The following is a 22,415-nucleotide window of genomic DNA, read 5'->3' on the forward strand; positions in this document are numbered from 1 at the left end:
CAAGAGGTGTGTTGGTGAGGCATACGTGGGCCTGAGCTGGGATGAGCACACGCGGGGTCATTCGTCACGTGATATGACATCGGCACTACGCCTCTGTTAACGCAACTCTGGGTGTAAGGGCCTGTCCGGGTAGATGTTGGGCAACTACCTAGTTATTTGAGAGCGATTGATACTATGTAGAGTTAGTGTTGTCATTAAACGTTCTCTAGTCATTTCGCAGCTTAGTACTCGTCGAGTGCCGCGGGTCTAATACAGAAACCTAGTGTTGTGTGCTACAGGTAAATATGATGATCACAGCCCACAATTGGCGCTGAAGAAAGGTGAATTCTTGGCTTTTTGCTACTCTCCCTTTTCCCTGTTGTAATTGCTAATTACTCTAACTCCTCTGGTGGAGATTTGAGTCTTCATTACATAATTTGGCGCTATCTAAAGACGGGTATTTCTAACATCTTAGCATACCGGATTGGATCTGTTATCTAGGCAGAGTGGATGGAAGATTAAGTGATGGCAAGTAGGGATATATTACTGGATTCGGACTGTATAATGACATGCGAATACTAGGATAGCTAAACAAGTGATAGAGTACAAGGATACCATATCTGAAAAGTCGATTTGAAACAAGAACTAGAGAGACTTGAATCCTTGGTTTATCTCTAGACCTTTGGGAGAGTCACGCTTCAGATGGTGCATCTTTGTTTCGCAGCGACCAAACACTTCAGAACTGGTTTTGTGTTAAACCCTATGCTTATATTCTTGGTCATAGTAAAGGTGGCTTCTTTAACTTTTCGTACTTGGAAATAAGTAATATTACATCATAGAAGCATTATCTCCTAGTACAGCAAATTCAGTTTAGATATTGGAAGGCATAACAAGGCTATGTCCAAGTTGAGCTGTAGGTAGGGAATACAAGTATATCAAAACTCATATGAAGATTTATTCTGTTTCAAGGAAGTATTTCAAGGGGGGGGAGATGGCGATGATCAGTATACTCAAAAGAATTGTGTAACATACCACGATAACCTAACAACGTGTTTATCGTGTGAACGGAATCTTTGTCTTGCTAAATACTTAATCCAGCGATATGTGCAGTCCAATAGATTTTGGTGCCTATGATTGTTGTGAGACTTTGTGCAGTGAAGACCTTGCACTGATAATTATCTAGAACCTATCAAAGAAAACTGATACAAAGTATTGAATGTGGTTGAAGAAGAAAATCTTGCAGGTTTCTTTTAGGAAACTGTATACAGCTGTTAGAGTATTCAAAGTCACCGGATGCGACTCTTGAAAGGTGAGTCTGAGCATGATTGTTTGATTTTGGACAGAGTGCCCTGATACGATTGATTGATTCTATGCACTTGATGAGTATTGCTACTATAATGACCTTAGGAAGTGTTGTGTACTAAGGTATATTGTGGTGTGTTGTAGTGTCACATGGAAAACGTCGAAAGACCTTTTCCTGTCAAGAGATTTAGAGAGCTGGTTAGTTGAGTTTCCCACTGCAGAAATCTTATTGATAGCTTAAATTGTATGGACTATAAATGCTGATAAGCTCCATATTAGATGCAGAACATAGGTATGACAATGCGAATCGTTCAAAAGATTTGGGCCAATATGAAAGAGGAATTTGGTGGTATGATGGCCCATTTTCATTGTCTCCACTTTGGCACAATCCCAGTCTACCAAGACACCAGTGAAGTTGGCCTGAAGAGATGCAGAAGACAACAATATCTAAGCTTTACCGTGGCTACCCAGTGGATTGACTACTTAGTAAGATAGCAGCCAATTTTCGTCCATACCAAAGACCCATAGCAAACTGTACTTGAATTACTTGAACTAGCCTCTAGCCCTGAAAACAATCAAATTTGAATGGTGGGAAGAGCATAGACGACTATTCTGCACGGAAAATAAGTAGCATCAAATACCATGGTGTGGAGGGAATGAGTATGGACGATTTTTCTACGATGGTCCACATGGAGTTGGTTGAACATGATCCAGGCGGAGATGTATGGTTGAAGCTACTGCTCACGACCTGATCTTGCATGACCCTAGCATGCACTATTGCCTTTGTGACCATACCACAACGGTACCTGATTAGTTGATGCAAAATTGTTGAAACGCTAATATTCAACGCAGGTGGTAATTTGCAATTGGTGTGTTGTGGGTGTACCGAATGCCAGTGCACAGCGCGAATGCTTCATCTGGCCAACTTGACATTGCATATCTGTAACGCATAAAAGGGTTGCAGCTGTTAAACGATGATTTACACCGCTCCAGTAGAAGCACAACATCTTGAGTTGCTGAAGCACCGCCTGACGAGGCTAGCTCGGTGTGCTGGCACGGCAGCCCTCTGGCGCAAGATATTTGGCGCGGATCGGCCGTGCGTGTGACGACACGGGCAGCCTCGAGGGGTTTGATACTGGCCAACAAGATGTCTAGGTTGAAGTTAAGGTTTGGTAGCCAAGCGCGCCTCGGAGCAATCACAAAGATTGGCGCAAACATGGTGGGGAGGGCAGGCAGCGACACGACGCAGCGTGGGAGTTGTAGGGTACGGTATGTATGACAACAGTTCGCATGGCGCTTGCGGGTGGAAAGACGTCGATCGCGGCATGGTTGGCGGATGAATCGGCGGACAATGAAAAAGTAGCTTGCATGCATAGAAAAAGGGTTGCGACATGGTGATATCAGCCTGTGCACTACAGCGTCGAGACGGGTTGGGGCACTTGGGTGGGATGACGGGTGGCTGCATGCAGGGGCATCAGCCTGCATTGCCTCATCCACCTGCGAGAGAGTGGCTTTGTGGCGCCGCCATCTTGGGGCTTGTCGAGTATCCAGGGAATCCAGGGACAGGCAACGGAGAGCTGGTCGAGACTCGAAGCGGTCTCTGAGCAGGTGACGTTAGGGGCAGCAAAAACAGGATGATGGCAAGCGCAGACTCGGCACCGTGGCTAGACTCTGTGGTCGGGTCGACTTTTTCGACCGCCATGACGTTGGTTGGGCGGGACGAAGGAGAAAAGCAGGGTTCAGTCTAGCCGTGGCTTGGAGTGACGCACGGGCTCCGAGATCGACGTGGCTTTTGTCCTTACAAGGCAGCCCAGCATGGCGGTGCGCCTCATCACGTGACGCCCCATCCTCAGGCTGCGTCATAGCCAGACAGATCTTCAAGACACAGATAAATCCTTTCGCCCTGATGCCCTACTTGGCCTGATCCCTCATCCTCGCACACCCTGCATACTACGCCTACTCCCTAAGACAACGCTCGCCCTTTTCTTCTCCACACCCGACAACCGCAACCATGGGCTTCGGTGGTGCTGCATTGAAGTTTGGCTCGACCGCCATCTATGCTCTCGAGTTCTGCTGCGCTGCAATCATCCTTGGCATTTACAGCTACTTCCTGGCTGTACAGGCTGACCGCGATGTCAACATTCCAGTCTGGCAACAGGCCGTCACTGGTCTTTCCGGTGCCGTCGTCCTTTATACTATTTTTGCTGTCCTGTTGACTTGCTGCATTGGTGGAAAGGTAAGATCCTTAAACCCTATTATTCAAGATTGTGCACTGACTATCGGATAGACAATCTTTGCTATGCTTGCCATTCTCTTCAACATCCTCTGCTGCGGTGCTATGATTGCTATCGCCGTTCTCACCCGTGATGGTGCACACAGCTGCTCTGGCAATGTGAGGACTCCCCTTGGCAACGGTCCTGCAAGCTCCAAGCAAGGCTTTGGCTCCAACGGCCAGGGCAACCAGATCACCTACTCTGCTTCTCTGGGTACCACTTGCAAGCTCAACACTGCCTGCTTTGCCGTCGCCATCATTGGTGCTTTCCTCTTTTTGATCAGCGCCCTCCTCCAGGTAGCCCTTATGCGCCACCACAAGAAGGAAAAGCGCTTCGGTCCTGGCCCTTCCAACGGCTACACCAAGGGCTCCGGCATGAAGTTCTGGCAGCGCAGGAAGGCTCACAGGACCACTGGCAGCCGTGACCCTGAGGTTGCTGCTGTACCTGCTGCCACTGGTGGACTTGCTGCTCCTAATGGTACCCACGACTACCGCCCTAGCCACGATACCGCCTACACTGGCTCAACCGTCGCGTCTCCTAATGCCGGCTATGACAGCCACAAGCCTGTCGGCTCTGGTTACCACACCGCTCCTACTGGCAGCTACGCTATCAACGGCAACACTGCTACCTACGGGAACACCGCCACCAATTACTAAGCAAAACAAATAGTCACATCAAATACCTGATGTCCTTGTCGCTCTAGGCTAATACTAGCCAATGTGCTTTTCAGCACAAATTTTCCTTAACTGTACTTAACGACTTTGACGCATTATATTATACCACACGCAGGCGGAGACTGATTGGAATGCATGGCGGCAGAATGGAATAGCCGATGTAAACTTGTACGATAGGGTGATTCGGAATCTAATCATTAATGACAATATCCAAACAACATACTCCATTTTCTACTATTGCGATGATATTGAACTATCAAGAACCAATGTATTTGTACGGGCTGTGACCAAAAGGAAATGAGATGTGTTCCTCGAGTGCTTCGATTTTTTTTACACAAACCTTGCGTTCTCACATTCGTATTCAGCAAACTGTTCTATCATAGCTCGAACTTAATTTTTCGAGCTCGAAAACAATAGACGATGTTCAATCTGCACGGTGTTCATCTGGTGGATTGTCGGAGCCACTCAGCGCGTGGCTGAATAATCCAATTAACGTCATACTTTGTTTCGCCCGAGTTCGCGAAACTTTCCGTCTCCCATCTGCGCACCCTACCATTGCGACAATACACACTACCTGCTACATACAATACCTAGATTTCTTTTTAGAAATGACCTCAAGCACAATCCCTCGCTCCGCTCTGCGCGCTCTTTCGCGCGCTGCGCCTTTGCGAAGCCCAACGCCACGCATTGCCACAAGATGCATGCATCAACGATCATCGCCCATCACAACCTCACAGCTTCAACATAGACCAACGGCGCAACAATGGAAACGGAAAGTAGCTGCACCTTCCGCAGTCGTTGCACGTCGAACCATGTTCATCCAGACCGAGCCAACGCCAAACGCCGATGTATGCATGCCCCGCCCAGTTCACATATCGCTCTCCTGCTGACAGCTGCCAGGCATTGAAATTCAATCCCAACCAGCGAGTTCTCCCTGAAACGATATCGTCGCCTTTTCTCGAATACCTAAACCCGCGCTCGACTCTCGCACCACCACATCCTTCCCCCCTCGCGGCCCAACTACTCAACATTGATGGAGTAACGAGCGTCTTCTTTGGCGCAGATTACATCACCGTGACAAAAGACTCGGCTACGCCATGGAGTCACATCAAACCTGAGGTATTCGCCATAATCACTGAATTCATGACATCTGGATCACCAATTGTCAATACCGTGGCTGCGAAAGCCGGAGAACAAGGCCAAGGCGGCCAAGAAGCCGACAGTCTGGCCTACGATGAGAATGATGACGAAGTAGTTGGTATGATCAAGGAGCTGCTCGAGACGCGCGTCCGCCCCGCGATTCAAGAAGATGGTGGTGACATTGAATTCCGGGGCTTCAACGACGGCCAAGTTCTCCTGAAGTTGCGCGGTGCGTGCCGGACTTGTGATTCGAGTACAGTGACGCTGAAGAACGGAATCGAGAGCATGTTGATGCATTACATTGAAGAAGTCAAAGGGGTACAACAGGTTCTGGATCAGGAGGAAGAAATCGCAATGAAGGAGTTTGCCAAGTTTGAAGAGAAGTTGAGGCAGCAAAAGGGCGAGGATGCAGTCAAGGGCACGGTTGGCAAGGGTAGTTTGGATTATGTCGAGTAAGTTGGCGTGTAAGGAGAAGAAGACGATGGGAAGATGTTCTAGCGATACCAATGCATCCTTTTTGGATTCTCGGAACTATAAGTACATGTCTATAACACAAGCCGTATGCACCAATATGTAACACATGCAAAATTTGGTTTGACATTGTGTGATTGGGTATTGCCAAGTTGCGAGGAGTAGCATGAACTAAGAATAGAGTAGTAAAACAGTGAGAGTAAGCACAGTGACTAATCGACTGAAAGCAAGAGACGCATTGGAAGAACAATTTAGTAATAGCAACCAGAGAAGAGATGTGGGGAAAAGGAAAAAAAAAGAAATGCAAACGTCAGCAGTGGGGTATCCAACGTACGCTCATGCAGATGGAGTCAAAAAGAAAAGAGACCGAAAAAAAGTAAAGGTTGAAAAGAAAAGAAAAGAAATGGCGCCGACATCCATCAACCACGTCCTAGCTCCCAAAGATGTACCCTGAGCCACAATCGTCAAAAACCAATCGTAAAGCCCAACCAATCTCTCGCACACCTCCATTACCCAACCCTCCATTCCCTCCATTACCGATGAAAATAACGAAAGGAAAGAAAAAAAAAGGCGAGTTGAGAGAAAGAAGAAAGATAACTTCAGAAAAGGAAAAAAGAAAAGAAAACTTCGTATACCAAAGTGACAGCCGTAAATCTCATCCAACAATCATCGTCGTCATCGTCATCGTCATCGTCGTCAATCAGTCAATCAATCAATCAATCAATTCATTCTTCAAGCAACAACTCGGACATTGCATCTAGCGCCTCGCCAATCGAAGCCCAGAAGCTGCGTCTCGGGGGAGAGCGTACAATGGTAATTAGACGGCGTTTGGTCTGGCGGATAACAGGACGGGCAGCAGCAGCAGCAGGAGGGGGAGGACGAGGGGTGTGGTAAGCAGCAGCATCATCATCATTGCGATCGTTATTGTCTTCTGCGGTGAGGTTGTATACAGCGCTGCGGACGAGTTTGGTGTATTCGTTGTGGATATCCTGGGATACGTCTTGGTTGTTTTCATCGTCGTCGTCGTTGACGAGGGTCTGCCAGCTGTCCATCATGCCGAATTTTCTGGGTGTGGACTCATCTTTGCGGCCCATGTCCTTGGCACTACTTTTACCACCGCCACCAGGTTTTTCTGGACTTGCTTGGTCTTGTGCTGGTGAGTTGTGTTCCGGTTCATCCTCCAAGTCTACGATCTTTGCGATTTTGAAGTCTTTTTCACCGCTGCCAGTTTTGGCACCGCCGGTAGTTTCACCGCTACTTCTTTCGAGCCCCTCGCGCATGTTTTGACGGACGGTCTTCATCTGTTTACGCAAATCGTTGATGACGTCTAGCTGGATGCTGTTTAGCGTCTTGACTTCATCTAGGCGCTTCCGCAGTTCGTCGACGTATTTTTGTACGCTGTTGACATAGTTTCCTACTTCCGCAACATATGACTGGTGGTACAGCCTTTTCGCTTCGGCAAGATCATCTTTGCCGTCGTCCGCGTGCATGATACCAGCTCCCTGGTCGAAATGTGAAGGGTACTGTGTACCTGATTCTTTCTCGTACGATTCTGGAGCCGAAAGACGCATGGCCATGGCCTCAAATTGCCCTACAATATATTCCATCTGATCTTCATCTGGCTGCTGCGACTGGATCAAATCCTCAAACTGCGCAATACAGGCGGACAAGGCATCCTGAACGGGCGATAAAGCGGGATCCGAATAGTCGTCCCATGGTGGAGGAGAAGCAGGGATAACAGTGTGCCGACGCAATGTTTGGGAGCTATCAGGCGTGTAGGGGTAGCGTGGCACGCCCCTTGGCTGTGAATATGGCTCGTCGAAATGGTACTGTTTTTTGGGTGTATACGGAAGCGGCTCGGTAAGACGGGAACTGAGTTTCGGCCGTGATGTTGTGAACGGGGTTCTTGGACTATAGGTTTCGGTGGTCCATGAGGGTTGTTCGTGCACACGGTCGGCATCGTTTGGCCAACGCTGCTCTTTTCTAGAATACTGCGAGGGTGAATCTCCATATAGGTTGAGACGGCTTGGGCGAGTGCGAGCATATGGGCGGTCTTCGATCTCTGGCGGTGTCCATGGCCGCTCTAGGCTGCGCGGAATTTCCATGGCACTGTCGCAGCGGCGCGAGGGCCGCATACTCTCCTTGTACTCCTCGATAAATCTGCACGACTTTCCGAATACTCCAAAGGATGCTGCCAGCCAGAAAGTGAGATGTGCGGTGAAACGTGAAACTTGGACAAGTCGGAGTTGGCAGAGAGAATAGGGTTCACCCTAAGTGACGTGCGTATAGCCGCGGCACCCATGTGGCCTCGAAAGAAACCTGGGCGACTCAGCCGCGCGAAGTGGGGTGGTTTGAGTCCCTCTATCGATAGCAATTTACTACGGGATATTGACCCTTCCGATTGGCCAGGCCGTCAACAATTGTGTCTTCAGTACACTTTGCGACTACTCTTTGTGACACATACACTCCTCTTCTTATACGTTCACAAGGCTCACAGAGCGTTCGTTCGACATTTTAGCAGTCATGGCGCCACAGGTATGTCCATAATCAAGCCAATGAAGTGACACCAAGCTGAGCGCATGACCACAGCAGCTAGGCATTCAGCCATCGCTTGACACCGTTCGAGAAGTATTGGCCACATCGATCAACTCTCCCAATCCACCAAACCTGGTGCCCGTGTACTCCTCGATTTCCGCCGAGTTTCTCACGCCGTCGAGCATATATCTGAAGATCTCCGCAAAGTGAGTATGACTCATGCGATATCTAAGCGGGCAACGCGAGGAAGGGCAGCGCACAAAGAGGACAAGGAGGCGGGGTGGACTGGAGGGGCATGAGGCATAAGCAGTGGTAGAAGAGGGCTTGGGGACATTTGTGCTGACTGTCTTGGCTCAGATCAAAGTCGAGGCTGTCGTTTCTTTTCGAGAGCGCCGCAACTACCGAGACCATAGGACGGTACAGCTTTGTTGGTGCAGGTCGGTACTTGGGGAGCAAATGTTTCAGACACGGCAGCTAACCACAAGCTTTCAGACCCTCGAAAAGTTATCAAGACTGGGCCCGGCCATGGCGAAGAGACCGATCCACTACCTCTACTTGAGGAGGAGCTTGCAAAGAGCCGTGTCGCGACTGTGCCCTCGATACAACTACCTCCGTTGACCGGTGGCGCTGTCGGATACGTTGGATATGACTGCGTCAAATACTTTGAGCCCAAGACCAGACGAGATGACATGAAGGATGTGCTAGGCGTGCCCGAGAGCCTCTTTATGCTCTTCGATACAGTGGTTGCATTGGATCATTTCGCGCAGGTTGTCAAGGTCATAACATACGTCAAGGTTCCAGATAGCCTCGACAATCTCGAGGAGGCTTACGAAGAAGCTAGGAACACATTGCAAAGATATGTGACAATACTGAAGGACAAGGACATTCCATTGCCAGAGCAAGGGCCGATCCAGTTGGGCAACGAGTATACATCGAACATTGGACGAGAGGGATATGAAAACCACGTCAAGGAGCTGAAAAAGCACATTAGCGTTGGCGACATTATCCAGGCGGTGCCGTCGCAACGATTCGCAAGACCGACCTCACTGCACCCGTTCAATGTGTACCGGAATCTGCGAAGCGTGAACCCATCGCCATACCTCTTTTTTGTCGATTGTGACGAATTCCAGATTGTGGGCGCCAGTCCCGAGTTGCTGGTCAAGGAGGAGCAGGGTCGCATCATCACGCACCCGATTGCCGGGACAGTCAAGCGGGGCAAGACACTTCAGGAGGATGCAGCACTTGCGGAAGAGCTCTCTCAGTCCCTCAAGGACCGGGCAGAACATGTGGGTTTTCTGACGACAAGGCGCATGCAACAACGTTGAAGCTTACCAGTATTTTGGCAGGTCATGTTGGTGGACTTGGCTCGCAATGACGTCAATCGTGTGTGCGACCCACTTACCACCAGGGTGGACAAGTTGATGGTGGTGCAAAAGGTAAAGTGTTTCCGCCCTAGCCGTGATCGCCGAATGTGGTGCAATGAGGGCAGGAAGCGATGGAGCCAAAGCGGGAATGACGATGCTAACGAAATGGAAACCAGTTTTCGCACGTGCAGCACCTGGTGTCGGAAGTATCTGGCGTACTGCGACCTGGCAAGACGCGATTCGACGCGTTCCGCTCGATATTTCCCGCTGGTGAGTAGCGCCACCAAAAAAACTTGAAAGTGGGCTAATGAGTCGGAGGAACGGTGAGCGGAGCGCCCAAGGTTCGCGCCATGGAACTCATCGCCGAGCTGGAGAGGGAAAAACGCGGTGTGTACGCCGGCGCTGTGGGCTACTTTGGCTACGGCAGCGTTGACGGCGAGAGAGAGATAGAAGGAGCCATGGACGTGAGTAGGAGTGCGTTGCTTGAGGCTAACAGGAGGCTGATGTGTACAGACGTGCATTGCGCTAAGAACGATGCTGGTCAAGGACGGCGTCGCCTATCTCCAAGCAGGGGTAAGTCCGAGGGAAATTATCGCTCGGGCAGGTTGATTGCAAGCTAATTATTTGTCACAGGGAGGCATAGTGTTTGATTCGGACCCGTACGATGAGTGGATGGAGACTATCAACAAGTTAGGTGAGTTTATTAATGGCGTGTGGCCGAGTGGATGGCGATGGGCGCGAGTAGCTGACGGGGTGGTTGGGACAGGCGCGAACACGCATTGCATCACGTCGGCGGAAGAGAAGCACCTGGCCGAGCAGAGAGAGGGCGAGGGGGCCTAGGAGAAGGGTGCAGGAGAAAGAGGGGAGGCAGAGGCAGAGGGCATGCAGAGAGGGGCGGGAATTCCCTTGAGGCTGGTTAGACTGCGCCACAAATGGTAGTCTATGTACCCACGGCATGTACCCTCTTCCTCGTTGGTGTAAGTACTCAGCAGCAGGTGAGTTGGGAGGGAGGAGAGGGGCTAGTGATTGGCGGGCGGGTGGGGATCGGCGGCGCCTAGATCTGAGCAATTGGGGGTGGCCGTCGTGGGGAAGCAAGATTGATTTCCCAGCCAAGGGAGCAGGGGAGCATGGGTGGACGGCACATCGTCGTCTGTGTGAAACGGAGACGAGGGGCAATCTGGTGGCCAGGGCAGCGGGCACGGCAGCTGTTTGATCAGGGCAGAGCAAGAACACCAATGGTTACTGCGTCACGGCCGAGTGGCTCTGCTGGCCGCAATTAAGATTTGAGCAATTTGGCCGTGTTCCCGCTTGGGGTCGGTCGCACGGGCGCGAGCGAGGGCAGAATTGGCGGCGGTGATGATGATGATGATGATGATGATGGTTGCCATGATGAGTGGAGCGAGCGAGGAAGCGAGCAAGCCAGCAGGCAAAGCAGGCAAGCACCAAGCACCAAGCATGGACACGGTCAGTGTGCAGTGAGGGCCGTGACTGACAGCGCGTGAGCTGGCCGTCGTGCTGCAGTCAAGCTACATCATAGCGAATGGGCGCCCGGCCCGGCGGCCAATCAGCGCCGCGCCTGCCTGTTCTCGTTCCTTGGATAGGCGCATGGGTGCGGATCATGGGCCCGTGCCCTGGGGCTGGGATGGCCCCTGCCACTGCAGAGCCCGTTGTGCGTGAAAGCCGGGCAGTACCTTCTTGTACCAGCCACGCTCGCCTTTGGTTTGTTGTCGCTGATATAAACCTCACCGGGCTCCCCTCTGCTCTCACTCCTCACCCCTCCCGCAACCACATCTTCAGCTCCTGCAAAGACTTGTCTGTCTCCAATTCCTGCTCAATTCCTCGTATCAGCTTCTATCCCACCATCCCTCAAGATGAAGTCTTTCGCCATCCTCGCTGCCACCTTTGCCGGTGCCGCTTTCGCCCAGGACATGCCCACTGGAGACTGCGCCGTAAGCTCTCACCAATTGCTCTCTCACGCACGCACCCACCAATACTGACTCTTGGCTAGATGCTCTGCATTAACAACATGGCCCGCATTGCCCAGTCTGAGTTGTCCTGCGGTGACGACATTGCCTGCTTCTGCAGCCGCTCCAACTGGGCCTTCGGTATCCGTGACTGCTCTCGCCAGGCCTGTGACGCCGAACAGTCTGCCAGCGCTGTCCAGTGGGCCTATGCTCGCTGCGCTGGTATTGCTGCCACTGCCAGCGAACAGCCCGCCGCTCTTCCCATTCTCACCTCTGCCGTCGCCAGCGCCACTGCCTCTGGCGGCAACGCTGCTTCCAGCGCCGCCTCAGATGCCTCGTCTGCTGCCTCTTCCGCTGCTTCGGACGCCTCTTCCGCTGCCTCGGACGCCTCTTCCGCCGCCTCGTCTGCTGCTTCCGGCATGACCTCTGTCGCTAGCTCTCTTGCATCTGAGGCCTCTGGTCTCACCTCTTCTATCCTCTCCGAGGCCAACTCTGCTCTTTCATCCCTCCAGTCTGAGGCCAGCGAGGTCCTGTAAGTTGACTCCCTTCATGCATCCACCAAGACCCAACTAACAATTACATAGTTCATCCGCCACTGAGGCTCTCTCCTCTGCTACTGGTGCTGCCGGCTCTGCTGCCTCGTCTGCTACCGAAGCTGCTGGCTCTGCTGCCTCCTCTGCCACCCGGGCTGAGGGTGCCGCCCCCAAGGCTACTGGCATGTCCATCGCCGCTGGTGCCGGTATCGCTGCCTGGCTTCTTCTCTAAGTGCATCACATCATATCTTACCAAAGGCCATCACCTAGTGGAGTAATGTGTATAATGACTAGAGCTATGCGTCGGTAATGGAAGGCGGCCTTTGGATAGTGGATGGGTGGGCTGGTTTCTTTTCTCTCCTAATGAACACTGACGAGAGAGCATGATGATAATGACGACTGAGTAATGCTATTCTGAGCATTCGATTTGATACCCCAATACGGGACTTGTAGATAGTGCATCAATGATAATACTTGTTACGATGACTTTTTGTACCTCTTGTTTGTTCCTTGCTCTTGTGATGATAGCTGCTCCGGTTGCAAATGCCATGTAGTTGGCAGTAGCCCATTATTCTTTGTCGCGGCTACCATGTACATTTAGTTGTATGGTATGGTGCTGGTGCTGGTGCTGGACACTTTGTCGAGGAAGTTGGGATGAGGTCAAGTTGAAGCTTCTTTGACACAGCCTCAACGGGCGGGATACCCTTGCACGTGACGCTTCTTTATTTCCGCAAAAAAAACCCACCCTCCGCCTCGTCCCGTCAAGTCGCGTCGCATCACATCGCATCGCCTTGCCTTGCATCGCCTTGCATGGCTATATCCGCCATCCCATACCAGCATATATAGAAGGGGGGGGTTGGAAAGGCAATGTACAATTTGAGTGCTTACATGGTCCGTGTGTTTGACCGTTGCCAAAAGTTCGCAAATCATCACCTTCATGTGGTGGTGGCTGATGAGCTGTTCGTATACATCTACGTAATCTGAACAATGGACATGGGGGTGTGGGGTAACTACTAGTAGGGGGAGGCGGGTACGGCAGAGTTTCCCATTCTCTTCCCGCTGGAGGGGGGATCCACATGTTCACGCCTTAACTCTCTCTCTCTTTCTCTCTATCTTCGTAATACGGAAGGCGTTATCCTTGTTCCCGCTTTGTATTTTATTTTAGGGGACAGAATACCCCACTTTCTTCCGTTTTCGCTTCAGCCACGGCGGATATGCAAGGGGTGGGTGGCTGGTGAAGGGTTCTGCAGGGAGCTCCCGGGAATAAAGGCCTCGAGGGGCATCGCTGCGTAGGGAAGGTGTGTTGGATGCTGGTTTGTGGCTGAGTTTGCATTTGATGTATTTTGTAAATGTGGCTTGAAGATGGTCGGGAGACACGTGATACATAGGTACGTACCTGATATGTAACTTAAGACCTCTTTCACCTGATTGCAGGTAGAACAGGTGAAAGGGCTCACGACATGACCGAACTTGGTTTGAGAGACTAGTGCCGTTGAAAAAGAAAGCGCTTAAGAAGTATATTGGATGAGGAGAGTGTTTTGTTGTGGAATCAAATCTGTGCGGGAATGCAGCAGTGTTGGGGGTTGCGAAAGTGCGAAACCCCTGGCACCCTTAACCAGCCTCAGCCTCAGCGCTGCGACGATGGACAAGCATCTACTCTGCTTTAGAGAACAATCATTCGAATACCACCTTTTACATACGTACTGCAGTACGGTTGAGATCATGATATTCATACAAAAACATGTCGTCTCTGTTAAAGGGGCAAGACCACGTGTCAGACGCGTCACCCTTCCCACCAAAGTTATTATTCTTTGCAACGCAGAAAAGACATGTATTAAACATCGCTTCACCTTGCACATCTATCAAATACCACTGCATACCATTATAGCATTACTATGCCCCTCCATCCGCTCTTAACCCCCTATGTATGCACTTATGTGCTCATCACAATCTCGCCCTCACGTCATCCACCCTGTTTCCCTGCTGATCAAACAAGATCTTCTTGCCCGTCTTCAAACTGTCCTGTAGAGCAACGCCAATCTTGACTGCCTCCAGTGAGCTCTCAAGATCGATGGGCACCTCCTTGTTATCCAGCACAACATCTGTAAACTGCCTTGCCTCTTCCACAAACGCCTGCTCAAAGCGCTCGTAGTAGTTTTGCGGGATTTCCCTAACAATACCCGTGTCTGTGTGGTTCTCCAACAATCCTGTCGCAGGATTGGAATTGACAGCAAGTTTTCCCTTTGTGCCGATAATCTCCGTCGTGTCGTGTTGGCCAGGGGCGTTCATGCGCGTACTGTAGAAGTAGGCTATTTGGCCAGAGTGGAACTCAACGACGCCCACGCCATTGTCTACATCGCCGAATTTTGCTAGGTCAGGCTCGAGTGCTGTGACGCCGACAGCCATGACCGACTTGACCCTTGGCAGGACCTTGCCCTTTGATTCGGCGGAAAAGTACCACAGGGCAAGATCGATGTCGTGGATGTTGCAGTCGACAAATATACCACCAGAGAACTCGGCGTATGCTACGAAGAAGCCCGAGGGATCGTATCTGTGAATTGCTGCGTTAGCGTGTGAACTACAAAGGCTCCATATGTGCTACATACTTGTCGCATGTTTGTGACCGTAGGATCGTGGGACGTCCAATGCTGCCACTCAAAGCAAGATTGTACGCGTTCAGATAGGATGAATCGAAGCGACGAGAGAAGCCACACATGACCTTGACGTGAGGGTGGCGCTTTGCGGTCTCGAGAACTTTGCAACACTAGGTCCCGTTGTCAGCTGTGTCCCTTTCGAAGCAGTGAGGCGAAGAAGTACTTACCTCATCCAGTTTAGTACTGAGGGGCTTCTCACATAGTACATGCTTTCCAGCTTCAATTGCTTTGATTGTCTGTCCAGCATGGACTGTAGTGACGGTTGCTACACAGACAGCCTCAAGGCCCTCATGTTTCAACATCTCGTCGTAGTCGGTGTAGATCTTGACGCCCCATGGCTCCAGATTATCCTTCGCCCAAGCAAGCTCATTCTCAGCTGGTGTGAATGCTGCCACAAGCTCGGCCTTGGGCGTACGGTGAAGGAAGTGGTTTGCGTGACGGGCACCCATCCGGCCAAGGCCTGAGACGGCAATACGGAGTCTGCGGATTGCGGGAGCCATTGTAAAGGAAATTTCAGACGAAAGGACGTGAATAATTGGTTAAAGAGAGATGCTAGAGAGATGTAAAAGGTTGCTCTCTTCACAGCCAGCCAAATAGGAGTCAATTTGAACGTCTACGGGAATAGATCGGCTTGCAATCGTCGTAACACATGTTGGCCAAAGCTCTGTTCAGGGTCCAAAAACTGTCCGCGGAGGCATCAAGGAGAGAATCTTTCACTTCTTTCGTCATATATTCCATCTCTCTATGACAAATGCAAACGATTTCTAACCACTGCACTCGGAACTACGGCTACCTCTTCCTGACTAGATTTCCAGACGATGCGCAAAGTTCCCCACGACGAGCACCTCACGATGCTTAGAAAGGCCAATTTCACTGGCGGGCGAGAAGAAAGCATAGGACCGATCGATTTAGTACGGAACTATACATGATGTTGACGAAAGTGTGGGGAATGCGTGGAGTTGTGTTACGCCAGTAGTAGCTCTGGGGTAGGACGAATGGGGAAAATTCCCCCGTTCGGCGACTGGAGCTGATGGTTTCATGCAACAACACAACAACAACACAACAACCTGCAGTAGCACATCATGTACTCATTCCTGTGTAGTTTGAGATTTTAACTTTTCATGACTGGAACGGAATGCGTCGGAGAAAATTCCAGGTTGAGGTTGAACGAAATTTTCCAATTGTCAATGGCCCTCCTTGTGGCTCCCTAGCGGGATGTCTAACTGCTTCCCACACTTTTCATTTTGATTTCATATGAAGGTGCTGGAAAGGTGGCGATATCTTAGTTCCTTCAAGGCCACTTCACTGGCTACGTAAGTAGTGTTAGAAAATATGATGATATGAATATACAGAACTTCTTACTACAGTGCTCTCAATGCTAAACTCGTCAATTGACACAAACTTTTTCCAAGACTTGCCTATGCTTCGTCGCTAGTCTCAAGTACAACCTTGATGACAAGATTGCCCTTGTCATCTTTGGTCTTACCAGCCATCTCAAATGCCTCTTCTGCCGACTCAAGGCCCTTGTATCTGTGTGTCACCAGCTTACCAAAGTCGGGGTAGTCATCTCCCTTCTTTGACACAACCTCAATGCCAGTGGGGTAAGTGTTGGCGTACCGGAAAACACCCAAGATATCTACCTCGCGAAGAGCGGCTGCGGAGATAGGGAGTGTCTGAATCGGTGTACCCATTCCAATTAGGAGAACCTTACCACCAGGTCGCGTGGCCTGCATTTCTTCTTAGTCATTGACTGAAGCTGGGATCATACTATGACTTACGAATATCGATGCCTGTACGCATGACGGCACGCCAGTGCACTCGAAAACCGCATCGACCTCACCCACTTCTTCACCACTTTCTTTTGTGATCTTGCCAATCTCGGCAGCTACCTCTTTGGCAATGTCGAGTTGCTCTTCTATGGTGTTTCCACGCTTCATGGGTACGGTGAAGCTTCGGTGTGCGAACTTGTTGTCGACTGCGAATTGCACTCGTCCAGAGTCAATGTCTGCTATTACTACTGTACCCGCACCGGAGATCTTTGCCATGGCTGCTACAAGGATTCCAACGGCGCCAGCTCCAAAAACCAGGACTGTTGAGCCAGGTGCTAGTTGTGCTCGTTTTGAAGCCTGGATAGCTACACCCAGAGGCTCAAGGAGAGCTCCCAGATCTAGCGACATGTCGTCGGGCAATCTGACAACTATTAGTGTCCATGATATCCGACTTGATTCCAGAAACTCACTTATGACACCACGCAGCCGGGTGGTTGATGCGGTCTTGTAGCGTTCCCTGCGCATGAGGAAAGGCCTTTGCACTACTTCTGAACTTCATGCCCTTGCAAATATTATAACGTCCTTCTTTACACCTATCACAGTTCTCGCATGGTTGTCCGACCTCCAGCGCAACTTTGTCTCCGACTTTGAAGCCAGAGGCTTCTGAACCCACGCCTACTACCACGCCAGCTGATTCATGCCCAAGTGACATAGGCTCTCGCACAATGATATCGCCATTGCGGTAGTGTCGATAATAGTGGAGGTCGGAACCGCAAAGACCGGTACTGCGAACGCTTATCTGGAGCTCTGTTGGCGAGGGCGGAGGAAGTGAGCGGTTCTCCTAGGATTGAAGTCAGTATGATCGCGCATGTAACGAGACGTGCTGACGTACGATTCGCAAGTCCTTTGCACCATGAAGAACTGAGGCACGGATCTGCCTCGTGCCCTGGTTACCGTCTGATGTTTGTTCTGAAGCCATGGTTTCACTCTCTCGATTTTAGATTAATGTAAACAAGGAAACACAATGAAGTCTGGGGTGTGGATTGAAGAGAATGAGTGTCGGGAAGACAGGTGACAAGTCAAGCCATCGCATGCGCCTCGGAACCCACTACTGGCCAAACATTCGGCGCGTATTCCCCCATGGCACATGGTCCGTTGTGGAGAGAAATTCCGACCTTCGGCGTTTGAAATGGCGGGACAACAGATGCCGACACCAAGGGTGGGGTCATGTTCCGAGACTGTTCCGAGCTACCAAACATGATTCTGGGATTGAGCGCCGTCGTCTTCTTCCGTACATCCCAAAAACACTTTTTGAGGCATTTTCTCTTGGTTCAGGAAGCACTAGAACTAGTTGTTGGCGTGCCTGAAGCCGTTTACTTATTGATATCAACACTACTATTTAATTCCATCTTCACTAAAGCCTTCCGAACCCCTACCACGAAAGCAGAAGATCCACAGACGCCATGGCATCTGTCAACCAACTCTTCTCTCTCGAGGGTCAAACCGCCCTAGTAACAGGTGGAACGCGAGGAATCGGTCAGTCTATGGCCGTTGCGCTCGCAGAGGCAGGGGCAGACATTCTTCTTGTCCAGGTAAGCCCTTTCATGTTCACAAACTTGAAGGATACAGACACACTAACGCCCGAGCTCAGCGCGACACATCCAACCAATCCACCAAGCAAGCAATTGAATCGCTCGGTCGCAAAGCTACAATCTACACCGCGGACCTCGCCTCCAAATCCTCTGTCGCCGCCCTCCTCCCTGCTATCCTCAAAGATGGCCACAGGATCCACATCCTGCTCAACTGCGGCGGAATCCAAAGGCGCCACCCTGCACACCAATTCCCAGATGACGACTGGGAAGCAGTACTGCAAGTCAACTTGACCTCTGTCTTCCAACTCGCCCGTGATGTAGGCGCGCATATGCTCGCTCAAAACGCCGATCTGCCACTTGGACGACGCGGCAGCATTATCAACGTTGCGTCACTCTTGACTTTCCAGGGTGGCATTACGGTGCCTGCATATGCAGCGTCAAAGGGTGGTGTAGGTCAGCTTACCAAGGCGCTTTCGAATGAGTGGGCGAGCAAGGGCATTAGTGTCAATGCTATTGCGCCTGGGTACATTGCGACGGATATGAACGAGGCGCTGATCAAGGATGAAAAGAGGGCTGAGAGCATTCTGAGCAGAATTCCTGCTGGGCGATGGGGAAGCCCCGAAGACTTCAAGGGTGCTGTAGTGTTCTTGGCTAGTGCCGCGAGTGCATACGTCAGCGGTGAGGTCCTCACAGTTGATGGAGGCTGGATGGGTAGGTAGAATCTAGGTTATGTTTATAGGAGCCAGATCAGAAAACCCTTAGAATACGTCCAGACCTTGAATCTAATAACTCTTTTTCATTTTCACTCATGTGGAACAATGCAATTTCTATCAAGAGTTCCGTACGGTGTCAAGTTCATCATATATTGTATCGGGTATAGCTTCTAGTTTTTTCTCTAATTTTTTTTCCCTACAGTTTGACCTTGCCGGAGAGTCAAGGACCGCTGAGGTCAACACCATCGGGCTTGTCAGGGAAGCCGAGATTGATACCGAAGGGTGGGTATACGTAACGCTGGATACCCTTGTCCTTGTGAATCTTCTCCAGTTTCGCCATGTCATCGCTATCGAGCGAAATGAGGTTCTTGTTCTCATCAATACGCGAGGGAGTGACGGACTTTGCGAGGACGGATGAATTGCGGGCGACTTGAAAAGGTTAGCATGTTTCCTAGAAAAAACAGGATTAAAAAGACTTACGATGGTAACTCAGGAGAATGACTGCAGGTCCAACGCTGTGCTTTTTCGCGACCTCGTTAATAATCTCGTCTCCGAACAGCGGCGAGCCAGTGCTACCGAGCGGACTGTACGCTGAGACGTGGATTCCCTTTTCCTTGCAGAAGTCGTAAACTTCTTGTTGTGGGCACAGTGGGTGGTTCTCAATCTGGTTGACGGCTGGGACAATGGTGGCTTTGGCGAGGAGCTTCTCCAGGTACTTGACGGAGTAGTTGGCGACACCAATGGCCTTGACCTTTTCAGGATGTGTTTGGATGAGCTTCTCCATGTTCTTCCATGTGTCTTGGTGGGTCATTGAGCGGTCGATATCGCGAGAGCCGTCCTCGAGCATTGGGAACAGAGGGTGGCTGCCTATTTCCGGATTAGCTTGCTTAGTGCTACAGTTTATGTACAACGTACCGTTGGGGTTCATGGGTACTGGCCAGTGTACAAGGAACAGGTCGACATAAGGCGTTTTTAGCAGGTCCAAACTCTTTTGCAGACCCTCCTCGACACGGGAGTGGAATGTGCACCAGAGCTTGCTGGTAATGAAGAGATCTTCTCTCTTCACAACACCCCGCGAAATGACATCCTGAAGGGCGTCGCCGACCTCGTCCTCGTTCTGGTAGCAGAAGGCGCAGTCAATATGCCTGTAACCGCTCTCAATGGCATGGACAACAGCCTTCTTGACTTCACCAGGCCCAGATTTCCATGTTCCCAGACCGAGGGCGGGGATGGTGGCGCCTGTGTTGAGGGGGATAGGAGTGTTCATTTCGGGCTGAGGGTCGAGGATACTCTTTGGTGTACTCTTCAGCATCAACTTGGAAAGGGCAGGATTCATCGTCAAGGGCCGGGGTGGTGCTGCGATATATATGTACGTCGCTGTGCCGGCGGGGTGGTTGGCAAGGACGAGCTACGTAGGGTTTGCTAGGGGGCCTCCATGTTGTAGCTAGTACTTGGACGGTTCTGGTATGGTCAAAGACTTACGTCGACCGTGATTGACTCTATAATTGTTACCGAAGTCCGGTGCTGCCCCGCCAAGCAGCTCTGCCGGAGTAGCTTCGGTCCGCCGCCGGAGAGGAGGTAACTAATACTCCTAGTGCGCATTCTCGTTGCTCTTCCAGCCTCACGTGAAAAAATCTTAGAGGGGGGACCATGTTCCATAAGTAGACGTGGCCCAGACGCTGGCAACGGTCGGGGAAGAGCACACCGAGCATCACGTGCATGGCGGGGCAGACGCTTGGTCGTCATCATGCAGCATCTCCGCCTGATCAGCAATTCTTTTCCTTCTCGTATCGCACAAAGTCCAGAACAAGGTGGGCCGGCACTTGTTATGGAGCGCCGAAAATTACCGTGCTGAGCTGGGTGCGGCCCTTGTTGCCTCTTCTTACCCCATGGCATGCGCTATGACATGCCAACACGACATTCCACCCGAACAGCGGCAGATCTAACCGCAACGCCCAACCACCGTCGCCAGATGGCCGTCAGGGACCCTTAGCCGCTCATGACGAGACCCTTAGATCTGCTCATGGCAGCTCAACGGCAGTTTGGTAGGCGGCCAAAGTTACCGTGTGGGACGTTCTTGTCCCCATTTAGCTCATAATTGCGGAGACTCCTCATCCAAGAGTGGATCTTAGTAATGGAGACGACGAGAACTCTGCCTCACCAGGACTCGTTCTGGGGTTTCTTCGGCAGTAGTCTTTTTAACTGATTCTGGCAATTCAAGGCTTTGTAGTGTGAGGGGTACAAGAGGATAAGTAGTAGCTAATTCTCGTCGGATTCCACCTCAATTCCATCAACCAAACCTTTCACTCTACACTGGTGTCTTGAATCTGCTTTTCACAGCACAGACTTTGTCTTGACTTGATTTTTGCTTTGAGATACCCCAATTCTGTTCATACACACAGGCACATCTTTCAAAATGGCACCAGGTGCAATCTTTGAGACCCCAAACGTGGCCGAGGACTTCAACAACCACCGTGATGGACTTGCGCTTGAGGCTACCTCTGACGCCATCGACGACGTCAATGTCCTCAAGGCTGCTCTGAAAGTCAAGAACGGCACAGCCTCACAAAAGGAAAAGGACATCTACGAGCAATCAGAATTCGACGCCGACAAGGACAAGACACAGTTCCGTCAGTACGAAGAGGCCTGCGACCGAGTCAAGAACTTCTACCGCGAACAACACGAGAAGCAGACCGTAGCCTATAACCTCAAAGCCCGCAACTCCTTCCACAGCAAGACACGCGCCGAGATGACCGTCTGGGAAGCCATGGAAAAACTCAACACGCTCATCGACGAGTCCGACCCAGATACATCCCTCTCGCAAATCGAGCACCTCCTCCAATCCGCCGAAGCCATCCGCCGCGACGGCAAGCCGCGCTGGTTCCAACTCGTCGGTCTGATCCACGACCTAGGCAAGCTGCTCTTCTTCTACGACGCCCGCGGCCAATGGGACGTCGTCGGCGACACCTTCCCCGTCGGCTGCGCCTACTCAGACAAGATCATCTACCCAGACACCTTCAAGAACAACCCAGACTACACCGACGAAATCTACAGCACCGAGCACGGCATCTACACCCCCGGCTGCGGCATGGATAACGTCATGCTGTCGTGGGGCCACGACGAGTACCTCTATCACATCATGAAGGACCAGTCAACCATCCCGGATGAGGGCCTCGCAATGATTAGGTATCACTCATTTTATCCATGGCACTCGCAGGGCGCATACAAGTGGATGATGAATGAGAAGGATGAGCGTATGCTCGAGGCTGTCAAGGCGTTTAACCCCTACGATCTCTACAGTAAGAGCGATGAGGTACCCAAGGTTGAGGACCTCAAGGATTACTACATGGATATTATTGATGAGTTTATCGGCAAGGATAAGAAGCTCAAGTGGTAAATGGTCTTGGTCGTCGGGTGGGGGAGCAGAGCCCCTCTTCTTTTTGCTTTTGTCA

The 22,415-nt window shown here is 51.0% G+C and overlaps 10 protein-coding genes across 10 annotated transcripts; 5 read left to right on the top strand and 5 right to left on the bottom strand.

The window, feature by feature from the left end:
* Positions 1–2,770: 2,770 nt before the first annotated feature.
* On the bottom strand, positions 2,771–2,983 carry PSV08DRAFT_347235 (uncharacterized protein; the record flags this gene model as incomplete). Its single annotated transcript, XM_066092788.1, has 1 exon — positions 2,771–2,983. One exon carries the CDS (start codon positions 2,981–2,983, stop codon positions 2,771–2,773), a length of 213 nt encoding a protein of 70 aa, XP_065949765.1.
* A 188-nt stretch (positions 2,984–3,171) lies between these two features.
* On the top strand, positions 3,172–4,440 carry PSV08DRAFT_264879 (uncharacterized protein). The gene is made up of 2 exons (XM_014229253.2): positions 3,172–3,517; positions 3,569–4,440. Exons 1-2 carry the CDS (start codon positions 3,293–3,295, stop codon positions 4,208–4,210), a joined length of 867 nt encoding a protein of 288 aa, XP_014084728.1. The 5' UTR covers positions 3,172–3,292; the 3' UTR covers positions 4,211–4,440.
* Positions 4,441–4,832: 392 nt separating this feature from the next.
* PSV08DRAFT_194743 (uncharacterized protein) lies at positions 4,833–5,952 on the top strand. The gene is made up of 2 exons (XM_014229252.2): positions 4,833–5,076; positions 5,129–5,952. The coding sequence occupies exons 1-2, from the start codon at positions 4,837–4,839 to the stop codon at positions 5,822–5,824; spliced, it is 936 nt and encodes a 311-aa protein (XP_014084727.2). The 5' UTR covers positions 4,833–4,836; the 3' UTR covers positions 5,825–5,952.
* A 532-nt stretch (positions 5,953–6,484) lies between these two features.
* PSV08DRAFT_383968 (uncharacterized protein) lies at positions 6,485–7,944 on the bottom strand (the record flags this gene model as incomplete). The annotated part of the gene is made up of 1 exon (XM_066093430.1): positions 6,485–7,944. One exon carries the CDS (start codon positions 7,942–7,944, stop codon positions 6,565–6,567), a length of 1,380 nt encoding a protein of 459 aa, XP_065949766.1. The 3' UTR covers positions 6,485–6,564.
* Positions 7,945–8,362: 418 nt separating this feature from the next.
* On the top strand, positions 8,363–12,869 carry PSV08DRAFT_398769 (anthranilate synthase-like protein component i; the record flags this gene model as incomplete). Its single annotated transcript, XM_066093566.1, has 14 exons — positions 8,363–8,374; positions 8,432–8,580; positions 8,732–8,811; positions 8,867–9,660; positions 9,721–9,810; positions 9,915–10,008; positions 10,057–10,202; positions 10,252–10,311; positions 10,372–10,432; positions 10,659–10,733; positions 11,020–11,202; positions 11,536–11,687; positions 11,747–12,234; positions 12,287–12,869. 14 exons carry the CDS (start codon positions 8,363–8,365, stop codon positions 12,465–12,467), a joined length of 2,565 nt encoding a protein of 854 aa, XP_065949767.1. The 3' UTR covers positions 12,468–12,869.
* A 1,310-nt stretch (positions 12,870–14,179) lies between these two features.
* PSV08DRAFT_407163 (uncharacterized protein) lies at positions 14,180–15,440 on the bottom strand (the record flags this gene model as incomplete). Its single annotated transcript, XM_014229248.1, has 3 exons — positions 15,057–15,440; positions 14,842–14,999; positions 14,180–14,786 (listed from the first exon to the last, which is right to left on the bottom strand). The coding sequence occupies exons 1-3, from the start codon at positions 15,387–15,389 to the stop codon at positions 14,180–14,182; spliced, it is 1,098 nt and encodes a 365-aa protein (XP_014084723.1). The 5' UTR covers positions 15,390–15,440.
* Positions 15,441–16,250: 810 nt separating this feature from the next.
* Positions 16,251–17,707, bottom strand: PSV08DRAFT_24009 (chaperonin 10-like protein). Its single transcript, XM_014229247.2, has 4 exons — positions 17,551–17,707; positions 17,129–17,499; positions 16,668–17,079; positions 16,251–16,616 (listed from the first exon to the last, which is right to left on the bottom strand). The coding sequence occupies exons 1-4, from the start codon at positions 17,635–17,637 to the stop codon at positions 16,308–16,310; spliced, it is 1,179 nt and encodes a 392-aa protein (XP_014084722.1). The 5' UTR covers positions 17,638–17,707; the 3' UTR covers positions 16,251–16,307.
* A 393-nt stretch (positions 17,708–18,100) lies between these two features.
* On the top strand, positions 18,101–19,054 carry PSV08DRAFT_264933 (uncharacterized protein). Its single transcript, XM_014229246.2, has 2 exons — positions 18,101–18,250; positions 18,310–19,054. Exons 1-2 carry the CDS (start codon positions 18,122–18,124, stop codon positions 18,967–18,969), a joined length of 789 nt encoding a protein of 262 aa, XP_014084721.1. The 5' UTR covers positions 18,101–18,121; the 3' UTR covers positions 18,970–19,054.
* PSV08DRAFT_264941 (NADP-dependent oxidoreductase domain-containing protein) lies at positions 19,034–20,362 on the bottom strand. The gene is made up of 3 exons (XM_014229245.2): positions 19,879–20,362; positions 19,444–19,830; positions 19,034–19,392 (listed from the first exon to the last, which is right to left on the bottom strand). Exons 1-3 carry the CDS (start codon positions 20,297–20,299, stop codon positions 19,184–19,186), a joined length of 1,017 nt encoding a protein of 338 aa, XP_014084720.1. The 5' UTR covers positions 20,300–20,362; the 3' UTR covers positions 19,034–19,183.
* Positions 20,363–21,379: 1,017 nt separating this feature from the next.
* PSV08DRAFT_368063 (uncharacterized protein) lies at positions 21,380–22,360 on the top strand (the record flags this gene model as incomplete). The annotated part of the gene is made up of 1 exon (XM_014229244.1): positions 21,380–22,360. The coding sequence occupies one exon, from the start codon at positions 21,380–21,382 to the stop codon at positions 22,358–22,360; it is 981 nt and encodes a 326-aa protein (XP_014084719.1).
* Positions 22,361–22,415: the final 55 nt, after the last annotated feature.

The sequence above is a fragment of the Bipolaris maydis genome, assembly GCF_028858645.1.
Source record: "Bipolaris maydis strain C4 unplaced genomic scaffold PSV08scaffold_2, whole genome shotgun sequence".
NCBI classification, from domain to species: Eukaryota; Fungi; Ascomycota; class Dothideomycetes; order Pleosporales; family Pleosporaceae; genus Bipolaris; species Bipolaris maydis.

Excerpts from the sequence above, each read along its gene's own strand:
- PSV08DRAFT_264941 (XM_014229245.2), bottom strand. The coding sequence starts at position 20,299 with ATGAATCCTGCCCTTTCCAAGTTGATGCTGAAGAGTACACCAAAGAGT. Across the intron at positions 19,831-19,878 it reads AGTACCCATGAACCCCAACG|GCAGCCACCCTCTGTTCCCA; the intron begins GTACGTTGTACA and ends ATCCGGAAATAG. Across the intron at positions 19,393-19,443 it reads CATTCTCCTGAGTTACCATC|TCGCCCGCAATTCATCCGTC; the intron begins GTAAGTCTTTTT and ends AACCTTTTCAAG.
- PSV08DRAFT_264933 (XM_014229246.2), top strand. The coding sequence starts at position 18,122 with ATGGCATCTGTCAACCAACTCTTCTCTCTCGAGGGTCAAACCGCCCTA. Across the intron at positions 18,251-18,309 it reads CAGACATTCTTCTTGTCCAG|CGCGACACATCCAACCAATC; the intron begins GTAAGCCCTTTC and ends GCCCGAGCTCAG.
- PSV08DRAFT_264879 (XM_014229253.2), top strand. The coding sequence starts at position 3,293 with ATGGGCTTCGGTGGTGCTGCATTGAAGTTTGGCTCGACCGCCATCTAT. Across the intron at positions 3,518-3,568 it reads CTTGCTGCATTGGTGGAAAG|ACAATCTTTGCTATGCTTGC; the intron begins GTAAGATCCTTA and ends ACTATCGGATAG.
- PSV08DRAFT_24009 (XM_014229247.2), bottom strand. The coding sequence starts at position 17,637 with ATGGCTTCAGAACAAACATCAGACGGTAACCAGGGCACGAGGCAGATC. Across the intron at positions 17,080-17,128 it reads CCGGCTGCGTGGTGTCATAA|ATTGCCCGACGACATGTCGC; the intron begins GTGAGTTTCTGG and ends AATAGTTGTCAG. Across the intron at positions 16,617-16,667 it reads GCGTACAGGCATCGATATTC|GCCACGCGACCTGGTGGTAA; the intron begins GTAAGTCATAGT and ends GAAGAAATGCAG.
- PSV08DRAFT_194743 (XM_014229252.2), top strand. The coding sequence starts at position 4,837 with ATGACCTCAAGCACAATCCCTCGCTCCGCTCTGCGCGCTCTTTCGCGC. Across the intron at positions 5,077-5,128 it reads AGCCAACGCCAAACGCCGAT|GCATTGAAATTCAATCCCAA; the intron begins GTATGCATGCCC and ends GACAGCTGCCAG.